The sequence below is a fragment of the Puntigrus tetrazona genome, chromosome 17 (assembly GCF_018831695.1).
Source record: "Puntigrus tetrazona isolate hp1 chromosome 17, ASM1883169v1, whole genome shotgun sequence".
Classification (NCBI taxonomy): domain Eukaryota; kingdom Metazoa; phylum Chordata; class Actinopteri; order Cypriniformes; family Cyprinidae; genus Puntigrus; species Puntigrus tetrazona.
Genome location: NC_056715.1, coordinates 1,909,884 through 1,930,082, shown reverse-complemented (window position 1 = coordinate 1,930,082; position 20,199 = coordinate 1,909,884). Strand labels below are relative to the sequence as shown.

The following is a 20,199-nucleotide window of genomic DNA, read 5'->3' as shown; positions in this document are numbered from 1 at the left end:
ATGGTTTTTCTGTTTGACATTTTTGCAACTTGACAGCCAGTGGTCACCATATGTTTTCATTGTATGGAAAAGAACAAAAAAAATTCCAAAGAAAGTCATGGTTTCTAAAACAACTTGAGAGTATGTAAAAAAAAAAAAAAAAAAATCTCTTGGCTGGGAGAAAACCGGAAGACTGAAAGAAACAAATAAAAAGCCTTGCATGTGAGGAATCAATGGTTTGTCGGGATCTTTTGTGCTCTATGATCAGAATAAATGTGGAGATGCCCGTGGAGAATGGCTGAAGGGCCGAGATTTCCCCTGCCGCTCTCTGATTGGATAATTCCCCTTGCTCGTTTCTGATTGGATAATGGTCGTGTACGGCTCGGCTCGGGCTCTGTTTGTTTAAAAATCACTGAGTTTAAGTTTATCTTCGTTGTTCATGTCCAAAAAAGCTTTTAGAGCTCTGAAATTGTTTATGGGTTGGAAAACGAACAGTCAGGACGTTTTTGTGAACATTGATCGGTTGAGCACCTACATGAGTGTGTGTGTGTGTGTGTGTGTGTGTGTTAATGTCGGTCTTCTGAGAGCCCAATCATCTGTCCTTCCCTCTCTGATTTCTCCCGCTCTGATGTAGCGATCTCTCCAGCATGTCATTTGTGTTTCTGTTTGATGTGTCCGCTGCTCATTTAAAGCGTGCCAGACCCCTGATCTCTCGCATCCCTCCGAGAAACCCAGCTCTGCCTTAACATCTCCCACACAATTATTTTTTAATAATACTCTGGTAAATAATTCTCATTTGAAGTCTTTTTTTAAATACATGGTGGAGAGCGAAAAGACAGAAAGCGCAGAACGAGACATTTCCCCAAAGGCTATTAAATAAAATGTATTCATAACTCTGCCCAAATGCTGTGATCTCCATGACAACAACACACATGGCAGGGGGGCGAACGAGAAGTTCATCTCTCTCTCTCTCTCTCTCTCTATGTGTCTCTCTCTCTCTCTCTCTCTCTCTCTCTCTCTCTCTCTCTATGTGTCTCTCTCTCTCTCTCTCTCTCTCTCTCTCTCTCTCTCTCTCTCTCTCTCTCTCTCTCTCTCTCTCTCTCTCTCTCTCTCTCTCTCTCTCTCTCTCTCTCTCTCTCTCTCTCTCTCTCTCTCTACACACACAGGTATAAGGCCGCAAATCATGAACGGTCCGATGCATCCTCGGCCTCTGGTCGCTCTGCTGGACGGGAGGGACTGTACCGTAGAGATGCCCATCCTGAAGGATTTGGCCACTGTGGCGTTCTGTGACGCTCAGTCAACACAGGAAATACATGAGAAGGTCTGCTTCAAATGATTTTTTCATCACTAGCTATATGTATCTAAAACATTTTTTTAGTTGAGCGTCAAGTTTGTGTCAAAAAAATCATCAATTTTAGTGAATATACATTTTTTTTTTTGAATACTCCAATACTAACTGTACTCCAGTACTGGAACTGGGCAAATATATATATATATATATGTGTGTGTGTGTGTGTGTGTGTGTGTGTGTGTGTGTGTGTGTGTGTATAGATAGATAGATGGCTAGATAGATAGATAGATAGATAGATAGATAGATCTGTACAGACTGTAACAGACTGTCATCAGACTCCTCCTCTTCGGTAACTGCATCATCCGATCCTTCATCTCTGGATGTGAAACGGTCCATTATTACATAGTTTCGAAGGAAATTCCATTGCCAAGATTGAGCAGACTGAGGCGAGCAAGATCGTTTAATTGAGCGGCTAGACTGCGTTGTTTTCTCGCGCTCCGCCATCTCAGTCTCTACACGTCAGTGCTGTAGCTTACACAGGAAATGCGCATTGATGCACCTTTACCATATATATGTTATGTGGTTTATTTCGATAGGATAGGTTAACTTTTTTTATGATGTTAAGAGAAAGCCTTCATAAAAGGAAGACAGTCTTTTCTGCTTGCTGCAATAAATCGCTATTTTTCTGAAATTTGATGTTATAGAATAATCATTTAATAAAACCCTACTTTTGACCCAAAAAAGGACAGTCCACCTATTTTTCCAATTTCCTGAAAACATCCCAGTGCGACATCCGATGAATCACATATATTTAATATATAAACATAACATATTTTTTCTTACATGCATGTGTCATTTCAGCATATTTCAGTACTGGGTTAATATAATATAATATAATATATTTTTATATTTGTGTATATATTATTGTGTTGTATTTGTTTATTTGAGCCTTTTACCAATATAATGTTCAAAATATATTTATCATATTTAAAAAATAACTCAATCTGATCAGGAACCATCATTTCAAATGAACAGGTAAAGTACAGTTTTATAAAAACATTTATATAACATTTATATAGAACCATTCAAACTGATTATGTTGCATTTTCTATAAGCTCCAGTGCTGTTTTCCACTTAAGTTTAAATAAATAACAGCCCAGCACGCAGCAACAAATTACATGTCCACTGTTGTCTGATTTACAAACTCCTATTAACCAGTTCTATTAAATAATTGATCGAAAATACTCCGAAAAGCACAAGCTATGTGAATGCATTACTGAGTTGCTGACTGTATGTTTATATGACAAAGATTTTATTGTAATAAATGGAAATTTGCTACATAAAGTAGATTTGTTTAATATGCATGTATGCATACTAAACAAAAACTGCAAGAAACACTGGCTCGTGCAAACCCAGCAGCTGTGATTCATTTCATAGTGACCCAATTATCAGACCCACTAACGCTGTATATATTCATTTACTGTAGAATCTCGTTGCATTGAGTTTAATTTCTCCTGTTTTATCACAAGGGAAAATAGCCTGCTATGTTTAATTACATCTTTTATTGCGGTCGGATTCCGAGTAACATGTTTGTTGTGTGTGTAATTGCGCAGATTACAAAACAAACAATTATCTGGAGCAAACGCACGAAACAACACGCAGATGAACATGGCGAACTCATCATAAGAAATGCATTACACCCACGTACTCCTCCCAGGATTCTACAAAGAAATGATTTACGTGTCTTTAACAGACACCCCACGGCTTTATTCTCTGATGTTTATAGTGTGGCGTAAATGTGTCTGTGGCAGGTGTTGAACGAGGCGGTGGGGGCGATGATGTACCACACCATCACTCTGACCAGAGAAGATCTGGAGAAATTTAAAGCCCTCCGAATCATAATCCGCATCGGCAGTGGATACGACAATATCGACATTAAAGCGGCCGGAGAGATGGGTGAGGAGTATATCCCGGTCGCAATATTTGGTCTTAAAGGGACAGTGTCATCATTAACCCGTGCATTTCTTCTGTTGAGCGCAAAAGATGATGTTCGAAAGAATGCTCGTAACAAAACGGTTGCTAGTAGCCATTGTCTTTCGTTGTGTTTTTCTCATAGCATGGAAGTCAATGGCTGCCGTCAACTGTTAGATATTCTGAAGAATGTTAGTAATAATATCTACTACTACTACTACTATAAGCCTTGCATTACGTGATGGTGCATTCTAATACTTATCTAAAAAAGCATAATTCATTCAAACACGTGACCGGTTGCACATGTGCTTTTAATATATTTTCATGCAAAGAAATGTTTTGGAAGTTTGCATGATAACAACATCATCAATCATAATGAAAATGTTGCACTTTATTTAGCATTTATTATGAAGTTAACATGTTAATTATGCCTTGTAATGCACATTATGATTGTAACCACAGTTCTAATATATTATAATAATACTTATCTGTTCAATGTTACGTATATGTAATGCATTCAAACATTAATGTACTTAATTTGTTATTTATAAAACAATGTAATGAATACTGATAAAATGCACAACACATAATGCATTATTTTAGGGTATCTTCACTACCATTTATTAGTAGTAATTATGCACATATTAATGCTTTATTCTACATCGCTAATGCTACCAGATACCTAAACTTAACTAATTTGCTAATTATTAATAACTGAACATATTTATTGAGGGTAACGTCATAGTCAATGATAAATAATTGTTCCCTATTCTAATCTAATCTTTTTAACAGTTTTCTGCAAAATAAAATACACCTAATTAATGACAGTAAGAAACCTGACTGATAGATCATATTGTTGAAAGCCGTAGGAAATAAAATGTTTTGCTCCTAAAGATGCTTTCCTCACAGAAAACATGCTACTGAAATCAAATACCGCTTAGTTGAGAAACCAGCTTTAATCTTTTTTCAGAAATACAAAGTACTTTTCGTGCAGTGAAGAAAAGTTGGATGAAAGTTTGAAAAGAGTTGCAGAAGGAGGTACAGTAGATTTAATTGTACCTCTGGGACAGATCGTTTATATGGTTAGAATAAAAGGAGAAACATTAAAGAGTTCAATAGAGGTCAAATCCGTGAATGGAGAGAAGATGGGATCGGGGGTTACTTCAGCTGTCAGTGTTTATAGACCATCGGAGGCCGTTGCGATCTGGTTTATAGAGCGTTCTGATTTGAAAGGATTGATGTTGCGTAACTTCTGTGAATGTTTGTAGGTATTGCAGTGTGTAATATTCCATCAGCCGCAGTGGAGGAGACGGCAGATTCGACGCTTTGCCACATCCTGAACCTGTACCGGAGGAACACCTGGCTGTACCAGGCCATGCGTGAGGGCACACGGGTCCAGAGCGTGGAGCAGATCAGAGAGGTGGCCTCGGGGGCCGCCCGCATCAGAGGAGAAACTCTCGGACTTATTGGCTTTGGTGAGAGACTGAAAGACTGGAACAATTATACAGAATATTATAATGCAAGGTGTTGAACTAAAACTATTAAACCATGTTTTGTTGAATGAAATAATGTATACTTATAACTATAACTATATGTATGATTATGTAAATAATATATTTAAAATGTAAAAAAAAAAAAATATATATATATATATATATATATATATATATATATATATATATATATATATATATATATATATATATATATATATATATATATATATATATATATATATATATATATATATATATATATATATATATATATTTATTTTTTTTATATATATATATATATATATATATATATATATATATATATATATATATATATATTTATTTTTTGTTTTATATTCTTTGGTGAATATTGAAATTATTTTATGACTTAAAAATGAAAAAAAAAAAACTAAAGCTAGCTAAAATACTTAAAGTAAAAATAAAAAAAAATGGTGTGGTGTCGAAATATAATAAAAGTCAAAATATGAATTAATAACACTTTATTGTCTGTTATGCGGTCATAGTTAGCATGTAATATTGCTTGCTATGTAATAACCTGTCTTGGTAATGTCATTTAATGAAAATATTGCTATTATTTTAAAAAAAAAGAAAAAAGTTTAGTAATCATGGAATCAAACTAGTATTATTCATTAGTTATAATACATACGCAAATACAGTTGGTAAAACTGATTTAGTTACATTTATGTTCAACTGTTTTTGCAACGGAAAGATCATTATAAAATAGCACAAATTATGTTAAAAACATCAAAACATGCACAAATATCTTCATACGCCGATAGCAAAAAAGCATCTGTAAGACTGATTTCAAACATTTCAATTAAGTATTCAATTTTGACCTGTAGACATGATCAATCATCAGGTCAAATTTCCGTCATTGTCAGTGGTGACGAGAGGTTTTCGAGCTCCGAAAAGTCCATATAAGTTATACATGCCATCCCAAACCCGTTTGTGCTCTCATACCGCATGTTTCTGTACGTCTCACAGGCCGATCGGGACAGGCCGTGGCTGTTCGAGCAAAAGCGTTCGGCTTCAATGTGATCTTTTATGACCCGTACCTGCAAGACGGTTTAGAGCGATCGCTGGGCGTCCAGAGAGTTTACACCTTACAGGACCTCCTGTACCAGAGCGACTGCGTGTCTCTCCACTGCAACCTAAACGAACACAATCACCACCTCATCAACGACTTCACCATCAAACAGGTGCGTTACGCACAGACCCCATCTAGTGGCCGCGGCGTGAACACGACCGTGAAATATCGTGTGATGTTTTGTCAGATGCGACAGGGAGCATTTCTAGTCAACACAGCGCGAGGAGGTCTGGTGGATGAAAAAGCCCTGGCCCAGGCTCTCAAAGAGGGCAGGATACGGGGGGCCGCTCTGGACGTTCACGAGTCTGAACCCTTCAGGTAACGTTCGGAAAGACACACCAATTATAGTCCCATCTCCATGTCCATTTTATCTTAAGATATTGGATGCAACTACAAACTTTTTTTTCCAGCTGCAACTAAATTTGCGCGCTATTAGTTCTATATAATATGTGAAATTAGGATAAGTGCAACCCATATAATCAAAAATTGTCTTTTGATTTTGGTGGATTTTAAAAATGTGCGTCACGAATGCTTTTTTAGCTAATATTTTACTCACAACTCATTACAGGAGAAGACGGTTGCACAAAAATAATTACAAAAAAAAATTCGAATTAATGCTTGTTTTGTTTAGCTTAGGCGTACTTTTCTAGAACATATCCATTTATAAACCTGGTCTAAATTGCTTCAGCTTAATTTGTTGTATTATTCTTACATTACATTTTAGACATTTAGCAGACACTTTTATTCAAAAGCATTTAATCCAAATTTAATCAAAAGCAAGTGTTGTAACACTTCAGTTAGTTGTACATGCAGCAATTAATTTTTACGTTATATAATATTATAATTAAGAAAACAGACAGAATAGAAGAAGAATAGAGCAAGGTATAGACCCCTTTTTTGTTTTTGTTAATAGTATAAGTAAAATGAAAAGGAACAGATAGAATACAAAAAGAATAGAGAAGCTAGTGTTAGTTTTTTTTTTTTAATATGTAAGAAAACAATCAGTTAGTAAATTAAAATAATGCAAGTGTTTGAGTCTAAAATCAGTTTTTGGTTGTTGTTTTTTTTAAATGAATAGAATCAAAATAGAGATTGCATTATAAGTAGTAATATTAGCATGAATTCATTTTAATATTAAAATGTGTGAGAAAAAGTACATTTTAGGGTAATAAATGAGGACTTTTATTCTGAAAGGAAATGTAGATGGTATCCTAAATCCAGGTGAATGTTTATAATGTTAAACACAAACTATTTCAAGTAGATGATGTTCTTTTGATCTTTGTATTCGTCAAACAATCCTGGAAATGTATAAATATTTTGTAGCACAGACGTTTTCTACAATCATAGGAGGTTTCTTGCAGCAAATCAGTATATTAGAGGGATTTCTGAAGGATCACGTGACGCTGAAAACTGGAGCAATGATGCTGAAAATTCAACCTTTTTGTGACGGGGATAAACCACATTTTAAAGTATATTCAAACAGACAACAGTTCATTTAAAAACATAATAACATTTCGCAATATTACAGTTTTTAGTCAGAGAAATGCAGCTGTAGTGAGCATAAGAGACGTGCTGACAGTAGTGTGTGTGCATGATCTTCTCCTTTTCTCTCAGTTTTTCTCAGGGTCCTCTGAAGGACGCGCCCAATCTGATCTGCACCCCTCACACGGCGTGGTACAGTGAGCAGGCCTCACTAGAGATGAGAGAGGCAGCGGCCACTGAGATCCGCAGGGCCATCACCGGTACAGAACCTCCCGCCGTCTGTTTGATATACAAAACCTAACCTGATGATTAGACCGTCAGAGGATTTGCACGCACCGTTATCGGTGGACTGCATGCTTGATTCTGGTTAATTGCATAGCGTGTGAACGGTCCAGATATATCTCCGCATATCTTTTCAAACGGCGACGTTGCTCTTTTGCTTCCTAGCAAGCGCTTGCATGTCCTTCGGGGGAATGTGGATCTAGTTCTTTTTTATAAACTCGGTCTCCCTTTCCTCTAAGCATCCGTCGTCACGTCTCGGGTTTGTTCTGGTTTTCAGGTCGTATTCCAGACAGTCTCAGAAACTGCGTAAACAAAGAGTTTTTTGTGACCACGGCGCCGTGGGGGGTGATGGAGCAGCAGGTACATCCGGAGCTCAACGGCGGAGCCTACAGGTGACAAAACATTTGAAACAGTTTAAACATGCACAGACCACCATCTATTACTTCATACGTCACCTCTTTCATCATACTAACCCTTACTGTATACATCCTTAAGTTTGTCACCATCACATACACCCTCCTTTCTAGGATTGACAATCTACAACTTTTTTTTTTCTATTAATCAAATTTGTGAATTATTTTCTTAATTTATTCTTAATTATAAATAATATCATTATATATGTAAAAAATGTTTAATATAATAAATATTCTTCAACATTATTTTCAACATTAATTTTTAATTCTTTAATTATTTTTAATCTTAAGTAATATATATATATATATATATATATATATATATATATATATATATATATATATATATATATATGTATTATTTTGTATGTATTATAACTATTTAACAGCACATGATAATAATAAAATTTCTATGTAATATTTTAAGTTTGTTTTTCCTACCACATCTTTTATACATTTTGTATAAATGTAACATAATTTTGTAAAATTTATTTTAAAGCTTAAAAAAGAAAGGCTATTTGCCAGTGACACATAATTCTGACAATTATGTAATAAATGGTATAATAGTAAATATCAATAGGTTTAATAAATATTAACAAATTTTAGTTGTTATTAAATAATCATTTGTTAATTTATCAAATAATGATAATACATTCTAATAGTAAAATGTAACAATAATAAATGCTACAATAAATATTGTTGTTATTAAATCAATAGTAATTATGTATTTTACTAAAATACTATAATATATATTAAATTAAAGTACACAGTATACTAATAAATGCTGAGTAAATTGTAATGGTTTATTTAATGCTATGATAAATGTAATATTTTTAAAGTGCTCCTATTATGGGTTATATAGTTTTATATAGTTTATATATTATATAGTTTTCCAAACTTCTACTTTGCAGTGATTGGTTGATTTTATTTAAAGCAGGGTTTGCGAGCTTTTATTACTCCAAAAGTGCTCTTTTCATGTTGGCCTGAATGAAAACGGAGGGGTTCGTTTTAAAAGCAACTCGTTTCATTGATTCAGAGTTGACCGACTTTACACACGACGCGCGCTTTCAGATTTAAAACTTTGCGGGATGTTCGCGCCGCATGAAGGCATATTTTAAAATAGGATTTGAATTAACAATAAATGTGCGTGACAAAAATGCAGATTTTTTTGGTTTGGTCATTGGATAAAAAACCCCCCGAAACACTAAATCGGCGAAAATGCTGGACTGAAGATACATTCTTCCTCGCTGTGAGATGATATGCTTAACAAACTCGGCTATGCAAACACACTTCATTAGGCCGTCCCCGTGTAGCGAGTGTTATTCCTCCAGATCACCATATGCAAATAGACTCGAAACGAGAGCGCCGTCCGTCCCTGCGGCGCACATAAATTAACTTTAGACAGAATCACCTCTAGATTTACCCGCTGTGACCCTTCTGAACATTTCCCCCGAACTAACACCTCATTTAATTCTCCAACCCTCACACACACACACACACACACACACGGGCCGATTGTGTTGCTCAGTCTGATTGCTTCTCTCGCTCAGCAGAGTGGCCCAGCCGCTACCAGCCGTTTCTCCCGGCGGCCTGCAAGACAAAATGTATACCTAAACAGTGACAGGTAACTACTCCCAGCGCTCCGAGACGCAGAGACACCGTCCAAACAGATCTAAAAGAGTGACGTCCGACACATCGGCGATAGCCTCGCTCTGCTTCGTCACCTTTTATTTTCACGTTTTCTCATTCTCACAGAAAGTACAAATATTATGATGCCTGCTAATTGGTTTCTCATTAGTTTACATGATATTTGTTACCTTGTGCATTTTTTTTTTTTTTTTTAATTAGGTGGATGCTCTTTTTGAGAAAAACATATTCAGTAAACGTACACGATGAATCAATAAGATTATGATAATGTGAACCTAATGTGAAATCATTTTGATTTAGAATTTTCCATTCATTTTGATTTATGCATTGATGCGTTGATTTCTTTGTCATATTTAACATGCTGAAGTGTACATAATTAAAAAAAAAAATCTGTTTATTGATGTAGACGCTATTGATGTTATTAATCTGTACTAAAACATAGCCATTTAAGATGAATACAATTTACGTTTACATGCATTTAAGGGTCTTTGCTTCAAAAAAAATAGAAAAATTGTTAAATATATTAGAATTTAAAATAACTAAAAATTATAAATTATAAATTAAAAATTATATTATTTAAAAGAAATTATTTATTCCTATGCTCAAAGTGTTTTCAGCGTCGTTACTTCAGAAATCATTCTGATATGCTGTTTTGCTGCTCAAGAAACATTTATTGTTGAAAACATTACTAATAGTAATTTTATAGAAGCCATGATACTGAATATCATTTTTTAAAATTAGATATCTTTTATAACATTATAAAAGGCTTTGTCACTTTTGATGAATTGCCTCCTTGCTGAATAAAAATATTTCTTTACAAAATAAATCTTTTAGGGGTAGCAGTAGAAATATAGCCGTGATTTTGTTTTTGATTTTTAAGCAATAAAAGCTTAGTTCACCCCGAAATAAAAATGACTCGCCGTCGTGTCGTTCCAAACACGTGAGGCCTTCGTTCATCTTAAGAACACAAATTTAGATATTATTAATTAAAAGGGAAGGGCTATCTGGCCTTCATAGACAGCGACACAGATATCTTAATTGTTGTCCTGACGATTAACGGAGGTCTTAAAGGTTCAGAACGACACGGTGAATAATGACAAACTTTTAATTTTGAGGTAGAGTAACCCTTCATCGCGTAAGCCTATTATTATTTACATTTTTAAATGCTAAGAAACATTTGCCCGAACTCTTGCTAGAGATGTTTCTCGGCCAAAGCGACGCAGCTTTCGAGTCTGTAATCATGTGGTTAAGGGCGGAGCACAAAGCAGGGCGACCTCGTTCTACCGCTCTCTCCTCTGTGTTTTCCCCCAGGTTTCCTCCTGGTGCGGTGGGCGTGTCTCCTGGTGGCATGGGTGGACAGATGGAGGGCATGATGCCTGGCGGGGTGCCCGGGGCCCACCCCCTGCCGCCGGGCGCCCAGCCCAGCCTCGCCCCGTCCCCCACCCAGCTCCTCAAACACAACGACCATAGAGAACACCTCGCCAAGTCATAACCACCTGACCGCTGACCGACAGCCATTCAGCAAAACTGCAAATCAAAGAGACTAAGAGACAGTGAAAGGGTGAACAAGCAATCAGCTGCCGTTAGCTGCACCGGAGACATGCTTCACGGACATCTCTCCTCCGTCTGTTTTTTTTTTTCAGTTTCAGTGTTTTTCCATGCATTTCCGTTTCATCCCAGGTTGTTTCTGTTGTTCGTGTGAGGCGAGGACATCATTTCCACCCGTTTTTTTGAAACGGGCGGGCGGTGCTTTCTTCGTAGGGGGGCGTGGCGTGTCTCAAAGGCCGCACCCCTTTCCTCGTGCACCAGTTCGAAACGTTCACGTTTATCAGACGCCACGCACTCGTCTTCTTCCTCTTCGCCTTATTTGGGCCCCTAAACGAAAAAACTCATAACGGTTTATTTCTTCACACCCACGGAATTAGTGCTCGTCTTTGTTTGAATGTGCTTGATAATGAAAAAATATATATACAGTGTATCTATTAAGAGAACAGAGAGGTAAAAGGCTGTTTTTGGGCAAAAATTATTAAGATTAATTATTAGCTTCTTTTTTTTTTTCTCCGACGTTTTGCATAGCTGACCTCTTGTTTACAGAATTGCACAAATTCAAGAAGCACCAGCTCAGAAACAAGTCCTCTTTAAGACCCGAGAGCACACTATTTTGCTGAGATATCCATTCGTTTCGGTTGAAAATGAGTTCGCGGGGTTTAGAATGCAGACTGCGTCGGGTTGTACAAGATGTCGGTTTAACAAAATTTGGATTTGAGTGAACGTCACCGCGAGGGACATCATTTTGATTTTTGTGTTCGCTTTCAAGAAAAAAAAGAAGAAAAAAAAGATGGCAGCTCACACAGAAAAAAAAAAGGGACTGGAGTGAAAAACCGCCCCTGTCTCAGGAAGAACATTTACCGGTTGCTCCAAAATACACGACAGCCCCGTCTAAATACTCGCTCCTTCCCGTCAGCCAACCCGAGGTATTTTTATAGATCTGACATCCAGTGCGTTTTTGGTGTTGAATGTATGGCAGTTAAATTAGATTTGTATCGTCTAGTTTAATGTTTTTGTAACCATACTTTCCTGTGATCCTCTCCCTGTTCCTTTTTCATTTTGGGTTCTTTATGTGGAAGCGCACTGTTCGGAGCTCATTGTGTTGTTTATATGCAATATTCTGAGGTCCTCGGCCAACTCCAGTCACGTTGGTTCTGGAACTGTAGGTTTGGTTTTTAGTGTGAGTATTTGTATTCGTTTATTGTACCGAGGTGAACATTTAGCATACAGTACAGTTCAAATAAAAAAAATACCATTCTGACTTTCTATACTGCGCTTGAGTGTTTGTCTCGCTTTACCCACACGTTCATGAAGGGCTGAAGGGGTTTGCGGCATGCTGTGACCTTCAGGTGACCCCTGCATGCGACTGGACGCCACAAGGGGTCGCTGTGGATCTGGGTTTGTGCTTGGGGTTTTTATTTTCACTAATTTATATGCATGCTTTTGGTAAAATACTGAGAGAAACTAGTCTTTGACAAAAATGCCCAAAAAATATATATATATATATATATATATATATATATATATATATATATATATATATATATATATATATATATATATATATATATATATATAATATACTGTATGTATATGTAGACACTTTTGATGTTATTAATCTATATTAAATGAAAAATACTTTAATTTTAAAATATAGCTATTTAAGATTAATAAAAGGGATACATTTGTGTATTAACATTTTACACACACACACACACACACACACACACACACACACACACATACATATATATATATATATATATATATATATATATATATATATATATATATATATATATACATACATATACACACGTTTAAGATATAATAATTTATGAATTTATTTATTTGGGTATGGGTGTGTCTTAAGGCAATTTTCTGTCTGTCTTTATGACATGCTTTCTGAGGTCATTGCCATATTGTACACTTCCATTTATTTTGATATTTTCTTGTTATTTTTCTTGATATTTTCTGATATTTCCGGCTGCACTGTTAAAATGCCATATTGTTCACTGTAATTAAATATTTAAATTATGCTATTAAAAAGCTATTTTTAAATGACTGTGCTCCATCAAAACATACAAGTATAGTTTAGTAAATTATTTCCGAAGTAAATTACTTGGCTATATTTAACATACTGACAATGCCTCTGACAATAAAATGTTCGTGTTTTATATGTGACCTGTACATTTTTCAATATTCAGATATTATCTTGTTTACCTGATATGCCCATGATTTGTCCTCAGTTGCTTTCACTCCAGTATTTGCTCAGTGCTGATATGGCGGGGCGTGGTGTTCAGATATGACAGGACTTTGGACACTGGCATTGTTCTATACATCTCAGTAGACCAATGCTGTCATACTTTAAATAGTTCAAATGAACAGACAGATGCCAGACAGTGTTTAAGTGCTGCAGTGAATGTCGCGAAACTAAATCTGTTCTGGGATGCAGCATTTGGTCACGTGAGGTGCATCACCCTCTGGTAAAATCTTTGTGAATATAATGGAAAGCTGTAGTATTCCCAGATGCCAGTTTGGCCAATGCAGCGACATAATGCAATACAAAGCAAAAAAAATAAATAAATAAATAAATATATATATATATATATATATATATATATATATATATATATATATATATATATATATATATATATATATATATATATATATATTACAATATCACCCTTTCATTTAACATTAAAAAAAAATACGAGATGTTTGAGCTCTTTTGTGTTCGCTTTGAATGACCTTTGTCTTCTGGCTCCTCCCACTTCCGCTGCACAGGTGAGTCGCGCGGGACGTCATCGAGCATGAAGGGAGGAAACTTCGTTCGTTAGCCAAGTTTTTCCTTCTGAACTGGGCTCAAATTCGCGGATACAGATATGTGTGATTTCGGTAAGACGGTCAATTGTTTATTTTTTTATTGCGTGCGCGAGAACTGTACTTGATTTATAGCTCGCCTGAAGCCGTAAAAAACGGCGTCCGGAGAAAAGAAGCCCCCGTGGATCAGATAAGTGTCTTCGTGAAGCGCGCATGTTTACATTTTGCTCGTTTTTGTTATTAATACTTCCCAGCTGAATAAAACTTATTTCGGAACAATATTGTGCGCTACATCCTGCTAAGTTTAGTAAGAAAATGCGATTTGCCTCACAGCCTACTTCATAAATGTTATAAACTATAAAAAAACAGTTTTGTATCAAATCTGATTTTTTTATTATTAAGGTAGCACTTAACATGTTTGTGAAATACATTGCAAAATAAAACCCTCTGGAGGTTAACCATAAACGTTTAGTTTGTTCTAAGAAGACAAAAACAATACAGTACCAATAGAAACCAGCACAGAAATTCTAATGGTTTCGATTAAAAATACCACTAAGAACCATTAGCTTTTCCTAGTAAAACCATTACAAAGTTCCTTTTTGTAGTGTGTTTTTGGGCCTTTTTCCAATAGGATTTAACATCCCACCAATATAATCCATTACATTCCAGTATATACCGTTATAGTTTCCATTAAAACCAATACAATTCTCATTAATAACCATTAAACCCATTACATTTTCTGTTTTGTGGGCAGAGTAGGACTATAGTTTTTATACAGTTTTTAAGTCGACTAAATAAAAGTGTGTTGCATTCTAGACAAGCAGAAAGGCCCCGGGCGGCTGATGAAGAAAGGATTGACCCTCATTGTCATCGGTCATGTTAATTTCATCCTGAGTGCCATTGTCCATGGCAGCGTGTTACGCCACGTATCCAAACCCAGCAACGAGATCTCGACAGAATACACCGTGTCAAACATCATCTCAGTCACATCAGGACTTCTGGTGAGTTCTTGTGCTTCTGTATATTTTCTCACGTCCCATTTGTGGTTCTTAATGATGCTGATTCAACTCACGCATGTAGGCCTAATCTCTCCAGTAGGTGATGCTTTCTAAATCTCAGAAAGGGTGAGAGGGAAAAAATGTTCAGCTATTTTGGGTGTGCTGCATCACCCAGTTAAGAATGCATATATGACATAAGGAATATTTCATGCAAATAAGAAAATCTGCGCAAATTTTCGAGATCATCCAAGACGTAACTCTTCATCAGAAAAGATTTGGAGAAATGTAGCATTATATCTATCGCATGCTCACAATGGATCCTCTGCACTGAATGGGTGCCATCAGAGCCCAAACTAAAAACTAGTGCTGTTAACCATGATTAATCACATCAAAAATAAAACTCTTAAGCCTAGTCCTAGATTAAATGCAAATCTGAGCTGTTTCAGATAAAAGAAACTTGCACTGGCTGATCTTAAAACAAGCTAGATGCCCGTAATTATTTTTTCTAAAGCATATTTATAAAAATTACTGAAATGACCTAATTGAAACATCTTGGCTCAGTCTAAGCCTTGTCCATGAAACTGGGCCATAGTTTACATGACATATATGTTTGTACAGTATATATTATGTATATATAGACACATGCATACATAATATATTTCAAGTAAAATGTTGAGTAAAAAAATTACTTTACAATAAGGTTCTTTAGTTAACATTGGTTGACAACATTAGTAAACATGAACTAAGACTGAACAATACTCTTACAGCGTGTATTAATCTTAATGCTAAATTCAGCATTTACTAATGCATTATTAAAATCCCAGGTTATGTTTGTTGACATTAGTGCACCGTGAAGTAGCATGAATAAACAACTGTATTTTCATTAAACGTTAACAAAGATGAATAAATAGTGTATTTATTCATAGTTTTTTCGTGTTAGTTAATATATTAACTAATGTTAACAAATGACACCTTATTGTAAAGGGTTAACAGTTATTTATTACCAATATGCAGCGTTTTGCTTCACAAGAGATGACTGATGGACTGGAATCACGTGGATTACTGTGATATTTGTATCTCTCCTTCTGTCGGCACCCATCACTGACCGAAGAGGATCTCAATTTTTCCAAATCTATTCTGATGAAGAAATAAACTCACATACATCTTGGATGGCCTGAGGGGGAATCCATTTAACTATTGCTTAGCCGTTTCCACGCGTTTGGTGACGCACTGAACCTAATCATGTTAACCTGTTTCGTTTTTCTCAGAGCATTGCAAGTGGAATCGTTGCAATATTGGTGTCAAGGAATATTACCAATTCGAAACTGGTAAGTCGGTCTTATCTATGGTGAATATGTTCTTTTTATGAGTTTGAAAGTGGCAAAAAAAATGGGCTTTTTAGATGAATTTGTTCTCCCAGCAAGGGCATGTCTGGGGAAGAAGAGGACATACAGTCACACTAGCTTATCAACATTATTGTTCTGTATACCAATGCCATAAAATACCACATTCTTTCCCTGTAGTGTTTAACCCAGCTCTGTTCTTCCGCTTCCTGCAGCACATCGGTCTGTTAGTGAGCTCCTTCCTGAACGCCTTTCTCTCGCTGGCGTGTTTAGTGGGTCTGATCTTGGCGATCGGTATGACCATTTCAGCCGACGGAAGCACGCTCATGAAAGGATGCAATTCCACTAACACGCCTGTGAATGCACGATCTCCGGTCATCGTCAACTGTCCTTTCGATGCCACCCGCATCTATGTAAGTCAGTTTATTGAAATGCACGTGCCGATTTTGACATAAATGAACGAGTTTGCGCTTTCATCTTGCATGTGAAGACTAAACTGCTGTTTCTCCCCCAGGACACTACTCTTGCTCTGTGGTTCACCTGTTCTGCTTTCACTGCCCTGGAGGCTGGGCTGTCTGTGTGGTGCTTCATTGTGGCTCTCCAGTTAAGAGGCATCGGGCCCTGTGCTCAAACCTACCTCAAAGAGCAGGTACATCTCTCAGTATTCATGCAGATGGCTTAACTGAATGAACCTGCTGTTTAAAAACATAGGGGTTTTCTGTGAACCTTATGGAAATGATTTGGCATGGTTCTGAGCTGTTTACATATTCATTTATGAATTTTAGAGCAGGTACTCAGTCTCAGGCCATCCAAGATACAGATGATATATTTGGATTGCATCACTTTTCTCAACAATGGATCCTTTGCTGCTGTTGGAGTGAGAGTCCAGTCAGCTGTTGAAAACATCACAATAATCCGTGATTCCAGTCCTTAAATTAGCATCTTGTGAACGTATTAAGGATTTGTTTATTAAAAACATACAGTTTTTCACTTTACTGGAGTCATGTGGATTATTGTGATGTTTTTAGCAGCTGTTTGGACTTTCATTTTGACGGCACCCATTCACTGCAGATGATCTATTGGTGAGCAAGTTATATTATGCTAAATTTCTCCCGAACCGTTTTGCATCTCATATACATCTTGCATGCAATCAGTGTTGTCATATTGTCACACAACGTATTTTAATGCAGCCAAATTCTCAATTTAACTGTTTTCATTGATATATTTTAAGGTTTCGGTTGTCAGAAAACTGAATCAATATGAAAGCCCATTATTAGGCCTACTAACAAGCTCTCCCTTACAAGATGTTAATCTGACTTAAAATGCTGATTTCTAATTAAGCCATCGTCTAATAAAATCAACTACACACAAGATGTAGACAATGGCCGTGCTGTGGCTTTTGGCTACATTTGCATGTAAAATAGAGTTAGAAGCAATCGAATATCTATTTTCACTGATAGCTCGCCGAACAGAGCAGATTGTGTGCACGCTGGCAAACCAAAATTAGTCAGTTACTAAGGTTTGTCCAAGAAGTAGTTTTGTCGCTATTCACTTTTTTTTGTCGCCAAAGGGGTGTGAAGCATAAAAACTAAAAAAGTTGCTAAGTTGGCAACGCTGCATGCAATTGTGGATGTTTTGTTTATTTTAGGGTGAACTATTTCTTTACGGCACAATAAAGCTTTTATCAAAAGCACCTTACATTGCATTCAGAGCATATGTTTTATCACACAGCCAAAGGTTCAGGAAGTGGAAAAATGTCCTGTGAATTGAAAGTGATTATTTATTTAAACAAGCTATAGCGTGGCCTCTTTTTAATCAATGCGATTGCGTTTCATAACAGCTGGAAGAGGAGGCTCTGGCATCAGGATCAAAGATGGACCAAGACCGCACGACTCAAGGAGAGCGTCTCATTGCCCATCACTCCACCAGCGCTTAGACACAGTCCCAAGGTTGAGGTGGAAGTTTAATTAAATACGCAATGGTGAAAAAGATCATAATAGTAGTTTGCATTCATACGGAGTTACATTCTGTTTTAATTTGTGTTAATTGATAATAGTAGATCATTTGAAGCACTGAGGTTATGATACAGACTGTATGTCAGTTGAACTCCAATCGGATGGATGTTTGGACAGTCCACACAAGCCGAAAACATCACAAACGTGTTTTCTGAAACTGTATCTGGACTTACATTTAGTGGTTCTTGTTCACATTGAAACAGCCAACTTGTTCGTAATTTCAAATTTAAGCAGTTCATTTTTTTTAATGGGATGTTTTTGTGTTTGTGATGGCAAAACACCAAAAATAGTTGCTTTAAAGCAATAGCTAATGTGCCACAGACTGAGCTCTCTGTAGCCGGTAGTCATTCAGCTATTTCAGTATGCAGTACAGAGAGTGTGCCAGCGCGTCGTGAGACATGTTAATATGAGTCGGATTTAATGAGGTAGAGAAAATCTCACATTCACAGATAATCCAGTAGGATTAAAGGTGTTAAATATTGACATAGTGACTTGCCTGACACTATCAAAGCAAAGGAATTTCTCTCTACATGATGCATTATAGTTCATTTCAAAAGTCTGTGTTTGTGAGTTTAGAGAACGATCATTTTGTTTTATTCCTGACAGATTACTCATATCTCCATTCAGAGAGGTAAAGCATTGCTGTCTACATTACATTTTATTACTTTTTAACGCTGAAGTGTGTTGTTGTTATAAGTGTGCGTCATATTTGAATAAAGACACATTCGTTTAAAACAGTTTTCAGAGTTCTTCTCAATGTGAATGTGGCCTGTTTCGATATGCAGATACAATATGTAACCTTTATTTAACCAAGGAAAAAAAAAACTTTCCATAAAATAAAATTGTAGCTTTAAAAAGCTCAATTCAGACAAAAGTTACTTGACCCTCTGAGGTGGATGAACATTTTCTGAAGACCTATTTTGACGCTTTGTTATTACAATCTAACAAAGCGTCAAAATAGGTCTTCAGAAAATGTTAAATGCTGTAATCTCGCGCGGGCTCTGTTTAAGGTGATATTGTATAAATAAATTCACTTCACTGCACCTGTTGAATTGCTGGACATCTGTTCACTCAGAGACAAAATCCTAGTTATCTACTGACTGGATTATCAGATTTCAAACTTTATAGTTATTACTTTATTATTTTATCGCAATAAAGTGAAAAATACATTTAAAAAACACTGAAATACAGTCAGTTTATCTATCGGCAGCTTCTCCGTTCTCTTGTTGTTATGGAAACGATAGATCTCTACTCGCTTGGTCATTGGTCAACTGGGTGCTTATCGTAAGGCTGTTTTTTTTATTTATTTATTTATTTATTAAACTAGACAAGAAACTCAAGAAAGTTTTAAAAAGTGCTGAGGGACTTTTTTTGAAAACACTGTTTACTCCATATGATTCTAATGTATAACAGACACCAGCAGAACATAGCCTCACTTGTATATTATACTACGGGGCCATTGAATGCTTGAATCTGATTGGCTGAAGAAGTTTCTAAGATGTGACGCTGTGCGACGCGCTCGTTTTTCCAGATGCGTCTGTGCCGAATCGAGATAAAAACATTTTCTTTTTTTTCAGCACATTAAGAGCTAAGTCAAAATAAGACTATAACTGGTCGAGCGCAAGTGCCCTAATGCTTTGGAAAAAGCTGTGAAGTTATACCTGCTTAGTTAACGAGTGCTGAATTCACAATTGTAATAGTAGTATGTTAGTACACCTGAAAGTTTCAACAGTAACTTTATCTTCAACAGATCAACACATCAACTGCATGCAATATGAACCCACTCAATTCATAAATCCA

General features: G+C 36.2%; 2 protein-coding genes across 5 annotated transcripts in view; both read left to right on the top strand.

Annotated features, from left to right (window-relative positions):
• The window catches only part of ctbp2a (C-terminal binding protein 2a), a 45,065-nt gene extending 32,582 nt beyond the window's left edge, over nucleotides 1-12,483 (top strand). For all 4 annotated transcript variants that reach the window (XM_043263364.1, XM_043263365.1, XM_043263363.1 and 1 more), the window contains 8 exons: nucleotides 1,146-1,300; nucleotides 3,082-3,226; nucleotides 4,510-4,716; nucleotides 5,743-5,957; nucleotides 6,033-6,163; nucleotides 7,460-7,587; nucleotides 7,887-8,001; nucleotides 10,981-12,483. In XM_043263364.1, the coding sequence (XP_043119299.1) occupies nucleotides 1,146-1,300; nucleotides 3,082-3,226; nucleotides 4,510-4,716; nucleotides 5,743-5,957; nucleotides 6,033-6,163; nucleotides 7,460-7,587; nucleotides 7,887-8,001; nucleotides 10,981-11,161 (1,277 nt within the window). In that variant the 3' untranslated portion in view covers nucleotides 11,162-12,483. The remainder of the gene's footprint in view (nucleotides 1-1,145; nucleotides 1,301-3,081; nucleotides 3,227-4,509; nucleotides 4,717-5,742; nucleotides 5,958-6,032; nucleotides 6,164-7,459; nucleotides 7,588-7,886; nucleotides 8,002-10,980) is intronic.
• A 1,511-nt stretch (nucleotides 12,484-13,994) lies between these two features.
• Nucleotides 13,995-19,139, top strand: LOC122361494 (keratinocyte-associated protein 3). Its single transcript, XM_043262278.1, has 6 exons — nucleotides 13,995-14,118; nucleotides 14,860-15,044; nucleotides 16,310-16,369; nucleotides 16,600-16,797; nucleotides 16,899-17,033; nucleotides 18,225-19,139. The coding sequence occupies exons 1-6, from the start codon at nucleotides 14,106-14,108 to the stop codon at nucleotides 18,318-18,320; spliced, it is 687 nt and encodes a 228-aa protein (XP_043118213.1). The 5' UTR covers nucleotides 13,995-14,105; the 3' UTR covers nucleotides 18,321-19,139.
• Nucleotides 19,140-20,199: the final 1,060 nt, after the last annotated feature.

Coding starts and splice junctions, on each gene's coding strand:
- LOC122361494 (XM_043262278.1), top strand. Junction 15,045..16,309: donor CAGTCACATCAGGACTTCTG/GTGAGTTCTTGT, acceptor CGTTTTTCTCAG/AGCATTGCAAGTGGAATCGT. Junction 17,034..18,224: donor AAACCTACCTCAAAGAGCAG/GTACATCTCTCA, acceptor GTTTCATAACAG/CTGGAAGAGGAGGCTCTGGC.